The sequence below is a fragment of the Delphinapterus leucas genome, chromosome 18, assembly GCF_059928025.1.
Source record: "Delphinapterus leucas isolate spDelLeu-1000000601 "Yukka" chromosome 18, BTC_Dleu_Yukka2, whole genome shotgun sequence".
Lineage (NCBI taxonomy): Eukaryota > Metazoa > Chordata > Mammalia > Artiodactyla > Monodontidae > Delphinapterus > Delphinapterus leucas.
The window spans coordinates 70,384,244-70,403,358 of record NC_143146.1 but is presented as its reverse complement, the minus strand read 5'-3'; the positions used below and the strand labels follow the sequence as shown (position 1 = coordinate 70,403,358).

At 37.2% G+C, this 19,115-nt stretch overlaps 2 protein-coding genes across 10 annotated transcripts in view; one reads left to right on the top strand and one right to left on the bottom strand.

The window, feature by feature from the left end:
* BRCA2 (BRCA2 DNA repair associated) overlaps positions 1 to 10,858 on the top strand; it is a 57,185-nt gene extending 46,327 nt beyond the window's left edge. For both annotated transcript variants that reach the window (XM_089899269.1, XM_022574615.3), the window contains 3 exons: positions 3,423 to 3,667; positions 5,524 to 5,670; positions 6,550 to 10,858. In XM_089899269.1, coding sequence (XP_089755395.1) covers positions 3,423 to 3,667; positions 5,524 to 5,670; positions 6,550 to 7,191 — 1,034 coding nt within the window. In that variant the 3' untranslated portion in view covers positions 7,192 to 10,858. The remainder of the gene's footprint in view (positions 1 to 3,422; positions 3,668 to 5,523; positions 5,671 to 6,549) is intronic.
* The window catches only part of N4BP2L1 (NEDD4 binding protein 2 like 1), a 35,038-nt gene that overhangs the window by 2,429 nt on the left and 13,494 nt on the right, over positions 1 to 19,115 (bottom strand). The window contains exons 2-5 of one of the 8 annotated variants that reach the window (XM_022574621.3): positions 14,632 to 14,759; positions 14,234 to 14,322; positions 12,278 to 12,354; positions 11,106 to 11,156 (exon numbers count right to left, since the gene is read on the bottom strand). In XM_022574621.3, coding sequence (XP_022430329.1) covers positions 11,106 to 11,156; positions 12,278 to 12,354; positions 14,234 to 14,322; positions 14,632 to 14,759 — 345 coding nt within the window. Of the gene's footprint in view, positions 1 to 6,723; positions 6,836 to 6,872; positions 11,157 to 12,159; positions 12,229 to 12,277; positions 12,355 to 14,233; positions 14,323 to 14,605; positions 14,760 to 19,115 lie in introns of those variants that run through there. The other 7 variants (XM_022574624.3, XM_022574620.3, XM_022574622.3 and 4 more) reach the window with 7 other exon arrangements.

Genomic DNA, 19,115 nt, shown 5'->3' with positions numbered 1-19,115 from the left:
TCTCCTGGAACACAGATGCCCTTTTAATCTGCAGATTCAGTGCTTTCTTTGTATCAGAGAAATTCTGTAACATCTTTGAATAAATCTGCTATTTCGTTTTTGGGATTTCTACTTCAAGGACAGCAGTTAGTCTTATGTTGGATTATGCTTCATTCACCATGATTATATCCAGCCTTTATATCAGTAATTTTATTCTCTGCAATATATTGATATGTTTTATTCCTTGCTATTTGTAGTGCATGCATTTGTCCCATTATGATAGTATACTGGTGTCCTCAGTTTATTTCTCTGGTCCTGCAGTCTCCTTTTTATCTTGCCGGGCTATTTTTCATCCCATATCCATATGCAAGCTTTTATTTTATTGAGTATATGTTCCTATTAAGTTCAACAGCATGAATCAGTTTTGAGGACTTCAGAAATTTTCTTGTTCTTCTAGTTTTCTTTACTTTATGGGATGTGCTCTGTTTTTTGCTATGCTCTTTTCCTCTTTTTATTTAACGTGTTTTTGTTTAGTTGTGTTTTAGTGCTTTGTGGGGTGTTCTTTGACTGTAGTATGTTAATATGCTGCATGGTTTTTGTAGCATTTTATTTCATCTTGGTCATACTTGGGTGACTCCACTCGTTACATTATTGTTATAGAGGATGCGTAACTTTTATTCAGTTCATCAGTATTGAATGCCTTTTATGTGCCAGGCACTTTTCTAAATGTTAAGTATATAGCAATGAACAAAACAGACAAGTATCCCTGCCCTCATGGAGCTTACATTATGGTCGAAGAGGGAGATCACAAACAAAATAAATAGCACATGTAGTTTTCTTAGTATGGCTAAGGAAAAAAACTAAGTCGGGAGTGACAGGTAGGATCGGGGGAAGGGGAGAGGAATGTAGCTTTAGATAGGGAAGTGAGGAAAGACCGTACTGCAAAGTTGATATGTGAATGAGAATTGAAGGACTAGAGGAGAGAGGCATGTGGACATCTCGGGGAGGAACATTCCAGGCAGAAGGAATGGCAATTACAAAGGTCATGTTACAGGAGGATCCTCCCTGGTTCCTTTAAGTATTAGTAGAGGCCAGGGGGTGAGCAGTAACAGCTGGGAGGAGGGAGTGAAGGACCAGGTAATGGCGTGGTCCTTGCACGTACTCTTAACTTTTTCTCTGAAGGTTTCAAGTAGAGGCGTTGACACCACCTGATGAGGTTTTCACAGGATCACTCAGGCTGCTATACTGAGAATAGACTGTAGGGGGCATGAGACTCCAAACAGGAAAGTCAGCTGGAGGCTATTGTAGAAATTTAGGCAATTGAGAATAGTTTGGGGCAAACAAAAGCAATGGGAGTGTCCAGAAATTGTCAGACTGTGGTTGTATTTTGAAGGTAGAGGGACAGTGTGGATGAAGAGAGGAATCAAGGAGTGAGGGCCGAGGTTTTGGTCTGAGCAGCTGGACAAATGGAGTTGCCATTTCCTGAGGGGGCTGACCACGAGAAAAACAGGTGTGCAGGGAACGTCAGGAGCTCAGTTTTGGACAGTTAAGTTTTAGTTGCTTAATCTACTTAGAGATTTCTACTTGACAGCTGGATATAGTTCTAAGGGAATGGACTGGGCTGAAGATATAAGTTGGGAAGTCATAAACATACAGGTGATGATTAAAGTCATGAGACTGGATGAGGTCGCTGGGTGTGGGAGTAGATAGAGAAGAGAGCCAGGGCCTGACTCAGGCCCGTCAGAAGGTATCTGATAGCAAAGAGAGTGAGGTGAGGCTAAGAAGGGAGGGGTCGGAGGTGGTGTCCAAAGAGGCAATGTGCAAAGCTCTCTGGAGACTGAGTCCAGGGAGTGCAGGATGAACTGGGAGCCTGGGCTTCTTGTGGAGACAGACATGCGATTAGTTCTCATGGTCCCACAGCAGACTGTGGTGTTGAGGTGCATGGGAGAAACTTGCCAGCATCCCACTGCAGTTCTTGACTTTTTCTCTGCTGTACTCAAGACCAATTTTCCCCCTTAGTTACTGTATGAGGGCTGCGTATTTCAGTTCCTATCCGCTATATATTCCATATCCCTGGAAGATATTAACTCTGTTCTAGATCATTTTCCCTAGCTCAGTGAGTAACCTCACCTATTACTTTGCTGAACCATAAACTGGGTGGCTTAAACAACATACTGTGTCACAGTTCTGAAGGCTTGAAGTCCAAGACATTGGCAGGTTTGGTTCATTCTGAAGGCTGTGAGAGAGAATCTGTCCAATGCCTCACTCATAGCTTCTGATGGTTTGCTGGCAATCTTTGGCCTTCCGTGGCTTGTAGATGCATCACCCCAGTCTCTGCCTTCATCTTCACATGGCACTCTCCCTGTGTGCGTGTCTGTGTCCAAATTTCCCCTTTCTATAAGGACATTGGATTAGGATGTACTGAAATGACCTCAACTTGATTTTTGTCAGCAAATAACGTCACATTCACAGGTTAGGACTTCAACATCTTTTACAGGACACAATTCAACCCATAACACAACTGTTATCCTGTCAGTCAACCTTGATCACCTGTTTTACACCATAGCCATTTTCATTATTTCTGATCAGAAGAGGAAAAAGGATACCCATTCTATTTGCTTTTCTTCAGATTTAAGGATAACAGAATTCTTAAAAGGTGTGTCATTTCACCAATATGGGGAAGGAGACTAGAAGCTGAGCCCTCCTGTGCTTGGTTCTGTCCACAATCTTGTTTATTTCCTTCATCACCAACTTTTAAATTTTTTATCAGGATATTCCTTATTTGTATGTTTTTGGTGGACATTTCTTCCTTTTTTTAATTTATTTTGACATCAAGTATGAGAGAAAGAAATTTCTATCAGAAAGTTTCAAAGTGCCACCTTAAGCCTGAAATACCAGTTCTCCAATACCTAAATCTAATCATGATGTTTCCTAGCTTAAAATCTTTGGTGGCTCCCTGGCCCTTAGAAAATGAAACCAAAACTCCTTCAGATGCCCGAAAAAACATTCAACCTCCTGCCTTGAACCACCACCCCACATACCTCAGTTAAACTGTACAGTTTCACATTCTTGATCCACTAAAGCATTTAACATTCCTACCTCTAAAAATTCATTCACTTTGCTTAGAATGGCCTTTTCCTTCCCATCTTGATGAATTTCCCCTATTCATTATTCAGCTTACATGTTGCCTGCTTCCCCATGGCCTCTGTAACAGAATGTGTTGTCATATTGCATTGAAATTTTAGCACCATAAGCAACAGGTTGTTTTGGAAATCCTGAGCTTTCTCTAAATTTAGTTATTTTGATTTGTTTTTACCATTAGCATACCAAAATTAATGGCCATATTTAGAGATTCCTTGTATTTTTTAATTTATCTAACACATACATAAATGAAGTTCGATTTTTTGTTTTCTACTTTTTGGATTTTGTTTTTTCCATTTTAGGTCTTGCTCCTTTGGTCTATTTATCAGATGAATGCCATAATTTATTGGCAATAAAGTTTTGGATAGATCTTAATGAAGACATTATTAAACCTCACATGTTAATTGCTGCAAGCAACCTCCAGTGGCTACCAGAGTCCAGATCAGGAATTCCTACTTTATTTGCTGGAGATTTTTCCATGTTTTCTGCCAGTCCAAAGGAGGGCCATTTTCGAGAAACGTTCCACAAAATGAAAAATACTATTGAGGTAAAATTAGCTTTGAGCATTATCATATATGTTGTCATTTTCCTATTTCAAGTCAAATGTCACGGAAGTGGCAGCTTTTATGAAAATTGGATTGTTGATGTATAATGTAAGTTGAGTTTTCATCATATGTCAATTGTTGATGAACCTGAGGAGATACTGAGTGACAGCTAGCTATCAGGGAGAAAAGAATGATTTGAAAAGAACTGAATTAGGAAGAGTTGTGAGAAGGATGTTCAGAGATATATAGACCGTGTAGGCAAACTGGAAATTGGTAACAAGAATTACATGAGTTACCCATGATTTACAGCACTTGGCAGTGTAATTAATTAATAATATTTAGAATCCAAATTTACATTTTAGGGACCTCCCTGACAGTCCAGTGGTTAAGACTCCATGCTTCCACTGCAGGAGGTGCAGGTTCAATCCCTGGTCGGGGAACTTAAGGTCCTGCATGCCGTGCGGCACGGCCAGAAAAAAAATTTTGTTTAATTTACATTTTAAACTCTATATCTAATATTTTATACAGTTTATACCTGTTTTTGATTTGAAATAATACCAAATAGGAGAACAAAGTTTATTGAGTGCTTACTGTATGTCTGGCCTCATCCTAAGCCTGTCTCATTTAATTCTCCCACCAACACTATGAAGTAGGGCAGTGGTTCCCAACGTTTTTGGCACCAAGGACCGGTTTCGTGGAAGATAATGTTTCCACGGACGAGGGCGGGGCGGCCGTGTGTGGGTCAGGCGGTAATGCGAGCGATGGGGAGCAGCAGATCGCTCGCTGGCCTGCCACTCACCACCTGCTGTGCGGCTGGTCCCTAACAGGCCGCAGACCAGTACCAGTCCGTGGCAGGGGGTTGGGGACCCCTGAAGTAGGGAACTGTTTTCCCATTTCATTGATGAGAAACAGAAGTCACACAACCAAACTGGTAGAACCAGGATTCATACTTAAGCCATCTAAATGCAGAGCCCAAACTATTAACTACTATGCAATGCTGCCTCCCAGTAAAATTTTGGATTTTATAAATTGCTAACTTTTAAAAAATCTACAGAAGACTCTTCTTTCTGTAGTTTAATATTTGAAACGTGTGTTAGTCAAAATTCATATAAATAAAATTATATTTTAAAAGCATTAGAGTAGCTAGCTGTATAAAGTTTGTATGTTTTACCTAGACTTGATGCACATCGTGAAGAATAACACCCTGATTTATCTGGTTTCTAAACTGGGGGTTACATTCGTTATTTGGCTCCCATGCAGAGCACCTATTGCTTACATCCCAGATTTTCTCTGACACCATTCAAGGGCAGTTCAGAGATGACTGAGTGTCATTTATGTATCATTTTAAAGTTTAACAAAATACTCTTAGAAATTAGGTTAAACCATAACCAAATTGCTGGTATTTGACCATTTGTGACTTCTGAAACAACAGTTTCATGTGGTATAACCAAATGTTATTTCAGTTAATTCTTGGAACAGACATGAAGCAGTTCTCATTTTACTCCTAACCTAAGGAGTACTCTGTGAGATGTTAGATGATTTACGGCTGTTAGGCAGTAAATAAAACTGAGACTTGAGTCCCAAATCCAGTATCATACAATAACTTGCTGATTAAACCAGATGGTTGGGAAGCTCTCTTACATTTCTTTATTTCCCTGACACACACACACACACACACACCCCTCTCCTTCTCTCCCTCTAACAATTGACAGTTGCTATCAAATCTGGGGTGTCTCATCCTTTTTTTCTGGTCTGCATTTTTTACTTCTGATTTTAAAGGTAACCATTTATCTTTTCTGAAAACATGAATGTGTAGGTTTGCATTTTACAAAACAGATCTTCCAATTTATTTTCTTAGAATATCGATATATTTTGCAATGATGCAGAAAACAAGCTTATTCGTATACTTAATACAAATAATCCCAAGTGGTCCACCCCGACTAAAGACTATACTTCAGCACCACACACTGCTCAAACAGTCCTTGGTACAGGAAATAAGTTTCTGGTAAGTTAATCGAAATTTAAGGAATTTTATAAATATTATATAGAGAGGCAACAACATATTCTGATGTATACCTAGTAAACATGATAAAATGTAATTAAACTTAATTAGAAAGTGTCATTAACTGTTAAGTGCCTCCTGTAGGTATAGGTTATCTGGAAATTTTATCTTGTTTATTGAAGCCAGAGTGTAACACTCTCTGGGGCAAATTTTATAAACAGTTGCTTTGATTTTTAGCATTCCAAGTACATTTGATTGAAGAAACTTTTTTTGCCTGTGTCTTTTTGCTTGGAGGACTATTCTATATAATTAGGGTTGTTTCTAAGTTCAATTTGATTTAACTCTTTAAATCACAATAAAAGCAAATCAAGCTGAAGTCTGTAATACTGGCTAAGGACTAATTCTTTAGCTAACACTTGCTAAGTTATGTATATTAACTCATTTAATCCTCACAACAACCCTCTGAGATAAAAATTATCTCCATTTTACGGATGAGGAAACTATGACATACAGAAGGGGTTAAGCAACTGCCTCCAGTCACAAAACTAGAAAAGTAGGAACACAGGCAGTCTGTATTCTTAAAATGGTTTTTAAATGCTTGTCTCTAACTTGTTAATAACAAAAAGGAAAAGATTAAAGCGTAAGTTATGTCCCCTACCTCCTGTTTTGCTTTTAATCTTCATCTTTCTTTTCATGTCGTTTTTATATCCTCTTATGCAAAAATATTTCCTTCTGGAATAATAATATGAATGTCTCTTGAAATCATAGCCACTAGGAGAATGAAAGTGTGTGGCATTTAAATATTTTTTAATGAAAAGCTAATTTGATTTTGTTTTATATATTGGGACATAATTATATAGGCTACTTAATTTTTTTTATTAGATGTCTTCTCCCAGTAGTGAGATGGATTATGAAAGTCCGTTATCACTTTGTAAGCTAAAAGGGAAGTCTGTCTCCACACCTGCAGCAGCCCAAATGACTTCAAAGTCTTGTTGCAAAGGGGAGAAAGAGACTGATGACCCAAAAACCTGCAAAAAGAGAAGAGCCTTGGATTTCTTGAGCAGATTGCCTGTACCTCCACCTGTTAGTCCCATTTGTACATTTGTTTCTCCAGCTGCACAGAAGGCATTTCAGCCACCACGGAGTTGTGGCACCAAATATGAAACACCTATGAAGAAAAAAGAATTGAATTCTCCTCAGATGACTCCACTTAAAAAATTTAATGACATCTCTCTTTTGGAAGGTGATTCAATAGCTGATGAAGAACTTGCCCTGATAAATACCCAAGCCCTTTTGTCTGGTTCAGCAGGAGAAAATCAACTTAAATCTATCAGTGAGTCCACTAGGACTACTCCCACTGGTCCAAAAGATTATCTCAGACTGAAAAGGCCTTACACTGCATCTGTGATCAAAGAACAAGGGAATTCCCCAGCCGGGACTGAAGAACAGAAGGCTAATATGCAGGACACAAGTACAATGAAAACTACATCCAAGAGACTGCAAAGGCGACAAAAACCAAAATGATGATAAATTAGGTATTGATACAACCTTTCCAGTTTGTAAAACATATACAATTTCAAACTCTACATCAGAATTTGCATAATGAGAAAAAGGAAAAAGTTCAAAATTTATCTCTGTGCTTGTATATCACAGCAATGCTCTTCGCCTGCTTCTATGACATTGGTATACTCTTATTTCAATTATATATCTTAAAACTGTGACTGTATATTAACGAATCAAGAAAAAAATCTCCTTTGAATCTTTATGACTAGATTTGGTCACTATAAATATTATTTTACAAACGAAGTAAACATACCTGTTTCTTTTAGATTGTGTCCTTACAATTAAAAGAAACTAGGTTTCTAAAGTGCAGTTCTTTTGACTCATATAATTCCTCTTAGTTTAGTTCCTATTTTAGGTTTGTTTTTAAGAGGTAACCCCACTATGAACCAGTTTTCCTTAATGCACATGTTGGTTCTAATACAGTTTTATCCTGATCAAAAAAGTCAGGATGAGTAAGATGTTACAGTGGTATTTTCTTTTGACCAATTCTTTATCCTTAAGTCAGCGTGACTACAAGAAAAATAGAACCCTCAATGTACTTCCCTTTGATGATTCCAATGTGATCTGTAAAATTAAATTATTTATTAAAAGTTCAAATACTTTAAATCAGAAGCAGATTTCATAGTGTTAATTTGTTTTCGTTTCTGTTTTTTAACAAAATGATCGTCTGGACTGCAGCTTAAGAGAAAATCTTTTAAATTGGCACTGATTCTCCTTGCTTTATTTTTAGCCCTATCACAGGATTCAGCAGGTAGTCCCTTTTAAACCTAGTTTTCTCTAACCACCAAAGCAGAAGAGAACCATTCAATTCATTTGTTCCTTTAAGTTTCATAGAGAAGAAAGAGAAAGCAGTTACAACTAGAAGCTAATAGCATGGAGAATCAGGTCTTTTAATATGTCTTAAGTTTATATACAACATCATGTTTTTAAATCTTATTATAAACACATTTTAAAGCCAAGAATAAATCCTTTTAAAAAGCAATTTCCTTTCTTCCATAACTGTGACCGATGATTTTTCTCACTTCTGAAAATTATTAACATAATAGTCTATTCTACTATTCTTTCTAACTTAAGTGTTCTGCCAGTCTTATTAATGTGATTTTTGTTCATAAAAGTGTGATCTTCACATCCTAATCATTTTCCCAGTGATCCATTCTAGAACAGGGAATAAAACTTGAGTCTCAGGTGACAAGAAAGAATTAAGGAATTTAGCCTTTTTTGTTTTTTTTTTTTTTTGATTCTTGGAAAAATTTCAGCTATAACCTCCTTCATTCTTCATTACCATTTAGACTACCCATTATGGAGACATCTAATGCACACACTCTTTTTTATAAATTGTAAATAATATAGCCAAGCTATGTAAGCAAAATGTGAAGCTTGAGTATATGTGGATATTATCCCCCCAAAAGTGACAATTTAATGATGACAAAGTCAACAATGTATACTGCGTGATAAATGGTGAAAGCAATTTGTGTTACTTATTCAACAATCAATCACTTAATGAGAGCCTGTTGTGTATATAAAGCACTATGCCAGCTCTGTGAGTGATGCAAATGTTAATACACAAAACAAGTCAGTGTTGAATGTTCAAAAAATTATATAAATCAGGAGCCATGGGCGTTGAAAGAAAAAACAGATCACTTCTGGGTGGGATAAATACAGTTGGCGGCATTTAATCAATGATTTTTATGTTCGAATCAGGCAAATATACCGGGAAACTATTCTGAGCTCTTTAAAAGCTCTGGATCTATAACCTGGGACTACTTCTCCAAAGCAGCCCAGCCCAGGTGAACCAGAAACCCTAAGCAGAGAGAAGTAAAACAGGAGGGCTTGAAATCTGATCCTTTAGACTGCTCCTACGGAATCAAGGAAAGGAATTCCCATCTGGGCTCTCCGCCACTTATCGCCTCTGCTTTCCTAAATGAGTCAAGCCATCCAGATTGACCTAGTTCTGCAGTGACCACATTGACTAGGATACCCAGGACCACCTGGGCCTGGAAAACAGGGGTACTGTTACGTGGATTATCATTATTATTAGAAGATTATTATGTGTTGATCTTGAATACACAGAATTTAGCCAAAACTATACCTTAGATTCATTCAGATTTACTAAATTTTAGTTTTGTTGACCAAACTTCGCTACTCAAAGGAGACACCAATTTTTAAAATGTTAATGAAGAAAAAATTAGTTACATTGCTGGTAGTCATCAAGATGTTCACTAGATTTCAATGTACTAGAAATGGAATATGAAAGTAATATAGTCTTTCTAATGTGTAGAGATCAAATAATAGTAAGTAAAATATAAGGTTGCTTTTGTCTTTACCTTTATGTCTCCTATTCATTAAAGAAGACTGGTAAATAAGGTTATAATATAGAAAAATTCGTTCTCAATATGGTAAAATTCTGTGGAATTTCTGTAATTAAGTTTTTTATATTCTTAAACCAAAAAAAATATTAGATTCAATGACATATCCATATAAAGCAATACCATATATAATTTTTAATAACCGTAAAAGCACCATTATATAGAACACTTAATACTTCACAAAACATTAGAAAGAAGCTGTTGGCCAACAAGAAATAAAGCATACATCCTACATGGTCTTATCTGTGGTCTCACACCAAATTAATCTGATGCCAACCTTTTAAGATTTAATTTGGATTCATAAATTCACTATAAGAGTTGTGGTAGAACTTCGTCTTAATACCACATAAAACACTGAGATTGCTCCTCTTAAGGTGAGCATGACTTTTCCGTAACTCCATATAATCTACAGCCTGGGATGCTTCATTCCTTGTACTCCCAAAACTTTGAAGTTGCCAACCGATTAGACATGTTTATAGGCATAATTTTAAAAACTGCTTAATTATTCCTCTTAAAAATTATGGTTTTATAAAGGCAGGCTTGTTTTATTTACACTATTAGCTCAACAGCCAAAAGTTATTCAGGTTTAACCCTGTTCAATAAAGTGGTAGTTAAAACACAAGATATGACTTTAAATAATGATACTGATTTTCCTAAGTAGCTTGTATAGCTATTAAGAAAGATTTTAACAGACACTTCTAACAATGATACATTGCTAAAATAAAGGAATACTTTCCCAAGGTGTCTGCTTTGAAGGACAATATTCCCTTAGGTGTGTACTTTCTGGCATATTCATTTTAAAGGAAAATCAGTATCATTATAGCCACACATCTCACATTTTTGGATACATGGATGATCAAAGTAGCAATGGCACTAAAATTTTTCCTGCCTCCTACTTCTCCCTCACCTTTCCAACTTTCCTGATGGAGATGAATTTCCTGAAAAAATAGATTACTTCAGAGAAAGTGGTTCTGAAGCTTTATATTATAAACACTTTAGTTCATTAATGAGCCTATGTGGCTGATTATGTTCTTAGGTTTCAGTATTAAAGTAATTCTTTCTCTAGAGAAAGGGACTTTGTTTAATCAAATCGGCAGAATTCTCAGCATCAGACCATGCATATAGGATCACTTTAACAAATGCCTGTTGAAGAGGAATGTAATGACTTCTGCTCAAAAAGTTTCAGGTTTGACTATTTACAGTGGAATTAGAGCTCTGACTACAACTGAACGAAGAATAAATACCAAAAATTGAAGTAAAAACTGATTTAGGAAAATTTTGAATGCCTGTAAGAGAGACCTCTAATACCCATGGTGACAACCACCCCTTCTGTTAAAGGAGCTCTCATTAGTGAAGCCGCCATGAGCCCTCCGGTTTGGGAACTCTGCGCAGGTGTTCCAGTACCCTGCACCGTCGGAAGGAGATGCATTGTTCCTGTCCTGGTTTCTGTTCGCTCTGCTTGGTTTTTCGGCATGCAGCACACTGTAAAAGGTAACATCATGTTCATACCGTTCTTTCATTCGGTGTATTTTCTCTCTTGGGACTCCATGAATGTTTCTTCTGCGTGGGGAAAAAAAAAAAATGAAACTGGTTAGTTAAGGCCGCATATCAAAATGATATAAATTCTTGTATTTTACAAGTCCTATATTATTACATAGATATGCACTCCCTATTCTCAGGATGGAACTCTGACAAAAGCAAAACATCGTGTTAAGCAGTTATCTTTCAGGCTCAACTCCTGTTTTTCCTGCTGCCCTGCACACTCCCAAACTACTCTGAGGCTAGCAAAGAGCTAAAGCTTCAAAAGTGCTTTGTTTCTGGAAATCTCAATTCTGTGCTTCAAAACATAAAAAAGCACTGTGAGATCTTTTTATTATGTATTTGCCAATTTGTCATGCATATATCTATAATCAATTATGGCAGTCCTAGATACTTCTAGATCCTTATAAAAACAAATATTCTTCAATTCTAGTGGGCATGAGAATCAACTGGGGATGTGATTTGAAATGTAATTACCAGAGATTCCATCTATGGAATGGGGTCCATGAACTAGGACTCTAACAACCACTCAGGTGATTCTGATGGGGGTGGTCCACAGATCCCTTTGGAAACACTATCTGCTTATAACCATAAGATGAACTAGACTTATTCCTAAAAAGTAAATTCTGATCTCACTGGTTGCTTTAAATCACTGACGTTATCAAATAGCACAGATAATGAATATCAGAACCCATGCATTCAGTCAACAAGTTAGTATTATTTGGACATTTACTGCTTTACAAACTAGAAGCAGCATCTAGACCATAAATGAACCACAGACTGTTCAACATCTAAAGATCTGTTTAGCCTAAGTGCAAAAACATCACTCACAAGTGCAATCCCATGCAGAGGAAAGTGCTTTTAAATGTTCATTAATGAAGCATTTTAGCAGAATGTTAAATGTGTCCTTTTCAAGGACCAAGTCCAAGCCAAGATTTAGCATTTAGCATTATATCAGAAAACTGACCCCAAACTAAAGTCTCTCACATTAATAATTCCAAAGTTATCAATTTCCAAGAATTACCATTTCTGGCCTGAAAACTACCATGTCCATTTCCAGCCTGAAAAGATTCTTTTGTTCGGTCTGAAATACCTGAAAATAGCAGGATACACAATGAGGAACTAGAAAAACAAAGAAGTACCTTGCTAACTCTTGAACGTTGAATTTCCAGCGAGTGTCAGGTTCTCGGAATATAACTTCATAGTTATTTTCAAGTGCCTGATTTTTCAAAAGTACATAAAACATTGAAGACATGGTATGTATGTTTGGGAATGTTTATGCTGCCATTTAACATTTACTATAAATCTTTTCTAAAATTCCTTTTGTTTAACCAGTAATCCAATGCCTTAGTTTCTGTTAACAAATACAGTTGGTACATTTCCATACTTAGCCACTCTCAGATTATATTACGGTTCCCAATGATAAATTGTGAATAATTCTATTTACCATGATGGAAAATTACAAAGGCTCTTTGTTTTGAACATTTCAAAAATAGATAGCTGAACTACTTTTAAATGCCCTGTCCACAGGAATGAGGAATGAACTCCAATGGCTTCTCAAAGTCCCTATGTGACTATCATAGACTCACTGCTGTCAAATGCCTTGGCCTGTTCCTCATACCTTGGTTTAGAAAGTGAGAGTGCCATAGGCACAGAGCTTGGGAAACAAAAGTGGTTTCCATAACCTTTACATATTCTTCTCTCCAAAAGTAGCTCTCCCTGCTATGCAATATAGTTTGGCTTAATTCACTGTGCCCCATTTCCTTGAGTTTAGAAAATTATTACCATTTCCATTAGAAACATCAAACATTGTTTACATTCATAAATTGACCACTACTTTTTTTAAATCTCAAACTGAACTTTCTATTATCACTATTTTTTTATTGTGTTATAAAATACAAAATGAACTAAGTAAGCAGCTTTCCTCTGCATTCTTTAGATGGACACTTCTAATTTGGGAAGGATATCAGATATCATAGGTGGAAAATATTTAATTTCTGGGTCCTACTAATAGCTGTGGATGTCTGGAAAAGATTGTGCATGTCTAGAAATTAGAAAATAAAAAGTAAAATGACTTCCCTTAAGCCACTCTCAGTTAACCTGACTCTTGGTTCTGAGTTGTGCCTTAATTAACGTGACTCTTCACTTCCCTATTCATTTCTCTCCCAAGTGGATGCTTGATCCGTGAACTGAAGTAACCACAAAGTTGATGCTAATTTTTCCTACATTCACCAAAGTCCCACAGTCTGGGCCTAAATAAAACTGATGAAAGTACAGTTAGAGAGAAGCATACCTGTATGTAAGCTACTTTGCCCGAAATGTAAAAAGAGGCTTAAAAATAGACTGCCATCAGCCCAGTTATAGAGATATTCACTTTACAATTAGCCAAGTAGGGAGAATACTCAGCTGTCTTCATCCTGCCCCTGTATGTTTCTGGATCTTTTCTGTTTTCTACACTCAGTAAGGAATGAAAACTTATTAGCACAAAAGATGAAATATGTCTTAAAACAGATCAGACATATTTCAAAAATAAAGAAAAATGTGCATATTGCTTTATTCATCTGTTGTTCTGACAGCAGACAGCTGAGTTGTTACCTTTATATGTGTATTTATATTTGTATTCTAATATCTTAATAGGGTTATAGTGTTAATCTGTTTTTAAACTAAAAATTTCATTGCCCTAGAACTTCCATGCAGCAGCACTACACAGTACTGAAGTCCCCAGTGTGGCAAAGACAGAAGTGTGTGCTATGAACATCATCTACAACTCCGCTGGTGGCATCATCTAGTCCAACATTTCTTGGCAGGTTTCAGCGGATGCTCCTATGTATGCCTTCCCTTAGGAAAACAATCAAGACAGAAATGCTGTCAAGAATTCAGACCAAGGACTATTTTAAAAATGTACCCTGAGGTGGTATTAGCATCTCAGTAAATTTCAGCCACTGAACAGCAGAGAAACACTAAAACCTCTTTACCTGCTCCCTGAGAGAACAACTATTAATGAATATGAGATCGTGGAAGATCAGAAAAAGAACAAATGTTTCAACTTTCTCACAAAATGTCCATAACTGAAAATTCACAATGATACTTCTTCCTACCATGACTGCATAGGGCTTCATTTCCCAGGCGTGGAGGTTGGTATTATCAATAATAATGGGGGATATGCCATTCCTCATTGCTTTTCTTGCTGCAACACAATGTTATATAACAGTGAACAACAAGCAACAATCAGAGAAGGGTGAGCGTACTCCATATTTTGTTATTTTTATTACAGGATGTGCTCATTATACAACTTTAATACCACCTATTTCAGAACCCACTATCAATAATTTTATTTTTCCTGGAATCTAGGGAGGTTACACTCTGGCATTCTGTTTGGGGGAAAAAATGGCAGAACTTTAGATTAAGCTCCTTCCATAAACCTTTTTCATTTTGCAGTATCTACAATCTATGTGCACAACAGGATTTACCAGGGGTGTGGAAAGGAATTTGTCACCTCTTTTCTGGTTCCATTCATGAGCTTCCTCCAGGAAGTCAGGATTGAATTCATAGGCACCATCTTCCCTGAAGAAAAAATCATCCGTGCTGAAAATCAGGGCCCTGGGAAAGTCGTGTTGCAATTGTCTGGAAAGTGGGGAAATAGATTATTTTATGACCATGCATTTTCATAATATAAATCATTTCCTTCCATCTCCAACATTTAGCAGTTTATGAGACCACCAGGTTTGAGTTGTTGAATATCAAAAACATGAGATGCTTATTCTCTCTAGAAGGTATCACTCTTTCGTAGGGGGAAGGAGAAGGCTGACGGGACTGTGGGTGGTGCCCAGCTCTTGAAACTAGGAAGTGCTGGTCACCACCACTGACTTTTGCAGCAACCAGGAGTGACTCCAGATGAACCTGTGGAGGCTACGCTGCGGGTGTGACAAGAGTCATTCCTTGTGGGCACAGCCCTTACTGCCATTCCTCTGTGATGCACCACTGCCCACACCCTCATGCTGCAGCCCCTTCCTGCATCCCCTCACCTGTCCTGGGTCCCCTCGCCTTGGAGATCTGTTCTCCATAAGGACCCATCTGAGATATTGGTTCTTGCTGAGGTATGAAATGTAGATTAAAGTGATGTGATGTGTGTGCTACCTCTATTAGGTAACATTTTAGCAGTGACCTAAATCGAATTTTAAAGCCACAGCAGGAGAAGAAAAGAGGCAGATTCCAACATTCCCCATGCCTTCCTAAACCTCTATCACTCTCTCTAAATATGAAAATATCACAGAAAAAAGAAAAACCATCATGGAGTTCCCCCTTTAAAGCAAAAAACCCCAAAAAACCACATTAAGTTCTGCACAAAAAAAACTTCACAGGGCTTCCCTGGTGGCGCAGTGGTTGGGAGTCCGCCTGCCAATGCGGGGGACGCAGGTTCGTGCCCCGGTCCGGGGGTATCCCACGTGCCGCGGGGCGGTTGGGCCCGTGGGCCATGGCCGCTAGGCCTGCGCGTCCGGAGCCTGTGCTCTGCGACGGGGTAGGCCACAGCGGTGAGAGGCTCGCGTACTGCAAAAAAAAAACCAAAAAACAAAAAAAAACAAAACTTCACAGAGAAGATGTTCCCACTTGATATCCTTATTCAGACTTTTCTGGGGAGAAGATGGCTATTATGCTAGATAGGTAACTGGGTAAATCTCTGAGCCTCTTTTCTTCATCTGTAAAAACTGTGGATAATGTCACCTATCTCGCTAAGTTAGGATGATGACTTAATAACTTGAGGAAGCGCCTCGCGCAGCACCTGACACAATGAATGTATGTTTATTTCTCTTCTCCCTGCAGCACTCACCAGCATAATTCTAACATCAAACAAATTCACCAGGCAAATAGAGTACATAACAAAATGGCCATGCTCAGAATAAAAAGATATTTAAAAGTTGGAGGAAAAAAATGTTGGAGGGTGACAAGGGCAGGAAATGTAAAGAGAAAACAGAACTATTCAACTGTTTGTTCTTCCCCATCAAGAAGAATTCTCTTTAATCAGGAAAGAACGCAAGGCACTGAAACCACAGATAACGAAGCGCTTGGGTTGAAACACTTGGGTTCAATTCTTGACTCTTCCACTACTCAGTCATGTGATCTCTCTCTCTAAGCTTCTGTTTTCCTGACTGAAAACTTGTATAATAATCACTACCTATTAAACAGAGCTTCTAGTAAGGCTCAAATGAGATTAGGTATGGGAAAACATTTTCCAAGAGGTAAGGCACTTTACAAATGTGAGGTATTTTATTAATAATGAAAACAAATGTCAAATTTTCCAACTAAGACTGTTTACATGCCATCATAGTAAAGTACATTGGAGTGTGTACATAATGGGAGAGGTGGTGAAGAAAATGTGGCCATTTTAAATCTACCACAGATACAGAAACTGACATGAAAGAAAAGTATAAAGATCTGATGAAACAAATTCGCATAGTTTCCTCGTAAATGTCTTTTTGATTTTAAAGACACTCAAACTGAAAAGCCCAAATCATAGATCCAAACTTTAACCTCCAATGAGAACAATTATTATAAAGACACCTTAGAAGAAAATCTAAGGGCAACACTAACTGCATTTTCAGGTGTGTGTATTTTATATTTGTAAATGCTTTACAGTTTTTAAATTATTTTCATCAATATTATCTAATCTAAATCATGAAAGCTTCATTCAGAGTTTAAATAATACTGTGTAACTTATTTTCCTTATCTTTTGTGTACTATGTTAAGCAACTCCGGATATTAGTTCCAGGACTTTTTTTTTTTGATATCCCTTCTAAATCTGGTTTCATTTGTTTTCCTATTAAGTCTGCCACTTATAGGTTTTGTTTTGCCATTTTCAGAGTTGAGTTTTTCTTTTCATAGACATAGCCTTATCTACTCATGTTTTCCACTGTAGCCTACATGGTCCTCCTAACAAACAGGAAGGCAAAAATATGAGTATTTTTCACCTTTACAACTCGGATGGAATGTGTGGGCAAGGGAGGAAGAAAAAGCGGTCTTCATGATCTTACTGAATGATCATTCCTTCGAAAACTTTTTTTATCTTCACCTGAATGTTAAATTAGCACTGGCAGTCATGGTACATCTTGAATATGCAAGACAATAAAAGCTCTCCCAGCTAAATGAAAAACTGATTAAATAGACAATCTTGAGAGTCTCAAACTTAAGTGGAAGCAATAAATACCATTCCATCAGCTTCAGAAGTGATGAGGATAATGCCCCAGCTCTAGCTTGCTTTATGGTGGTCAGGAGCCTCATGCATTAGGGAAATTGAGAGAATGAAAATAAAAGGGAAAAAAATAGAAAGACAATTACATCCACATAATTTTCACCTCCACAGCTCCCCCCAAATTCACTTGAAAGCACTCCTATGAAGAGAAACTCAAGGCTCTAATCTTGATTTCACAACTTACATCATTCTTTTATTTAATAATAGAGAACCATGCGAATATATTTAGATATCTATTAGTTACTCCCCACTCGCTGACAAAAGTCCAACATTAGTATGTAATTTTGAGTTGTACCCCTAACTTTTTATTATGGAAATTTTCCAACATGCAAAAGTAGGCAGAATAATATAATCATTCCCCACGTACCCATCGTCCAGCTTTAACAATTATCATATGGCCAGTTTTGTTCCATCTGCTTCATACTTCATTTCAGCAAATACCGCATCAGTGTTCAGATTTCCCTGATTTTCTCATAAACATATTACTATAATTGGTTTGTGTGAATCAAGAGCTAAACAAGATCCATACACTGTACTGGGCTGCCACGTCCCTCGTCTCATTTATTCCATACTTGCCCTCTCCTTTTTATTGCCACCTGAACTTCCCCCTCCCAACCTTTTATATGTAGAAAAGGTTCAAACCTATAGAAATGAGTTGAAGGAATAATACTATGAACACTCCTTACCCTTCACCTACAGTTGTTAACATTTTGCCTCATTTATTTTACATCTCTCGCATATGTATTTTTGATGTACCATTTAAAAGTAAGTTGCAGACATCATGATACTTTGTTCCTAAATGCTTTGTCAAGTATCTTCTATAAATAAGAACATTCTCCTACATAATTATATCACATCTTAAAAATAACATTAATTTACATTACTTTATTATAATTATAAATTATACCAAATATTATATACTATAAATAAATTATAAGTGTATTAATTTACATTGTAATTTTATATTATAGCTATTTATAATAGCTAATGTTAATAGATTTAATTTATAATTTTAAAATTTCCTTCATGGTACCAATAATATCTTTCATAGGTTCAAGTACTGCATTTGGTTATTATGTCTCTTTGGTGTCTTTTAATCTAGAACTGTCATGCCTTCTTTGGTTTCCTTTTTGAAAAGTCTAGTCAGTTGGCTTGAGACTGCCCCACATTCTGGGTTTGCATGATTGTTTCCTCATAATTAGATACAGGTTAAACATTTTTAGAAGGAACGTACAGAGGTGATGTTTGTGTACTTCTGATTGCACATAATGACCGTTTGTACCATCGTGCTAAGTTTGACCACTTGGCTAAAAGGTGCTGTCAGCTAGATCTCTCCACTGTAAAGGTGCATTGCTTCCCTTGTAATACTATGTAATGCTGGTGGGCAGGGGGTGTGAAACACGAGACTCCACGTAACATCCTGTTCCCCAACAACCTTTCCCTCAACGATCTTTACATTCATTGCCGATCACTGTCAAATCAGTTATTACATCGGGAATTGCAAATACTGATTATCCCATGTAATTTCTTCTATATTTACTAGGTGGCATTGTCTAGTAAGGAAGAGCTCTCTTTCCCTGTTCCCTTTTGATAATGCTTACCATCATTATTCTTTATGATGAGCAAATGGCCCCAAATCTGACCAGCAGGTACCCTTCAAGCTGGCTCCTGTGTCTTTGTCTACACCAACCTTAAAAATACTACTTTTCCTTTCTTATTAGCAAAGTAATACA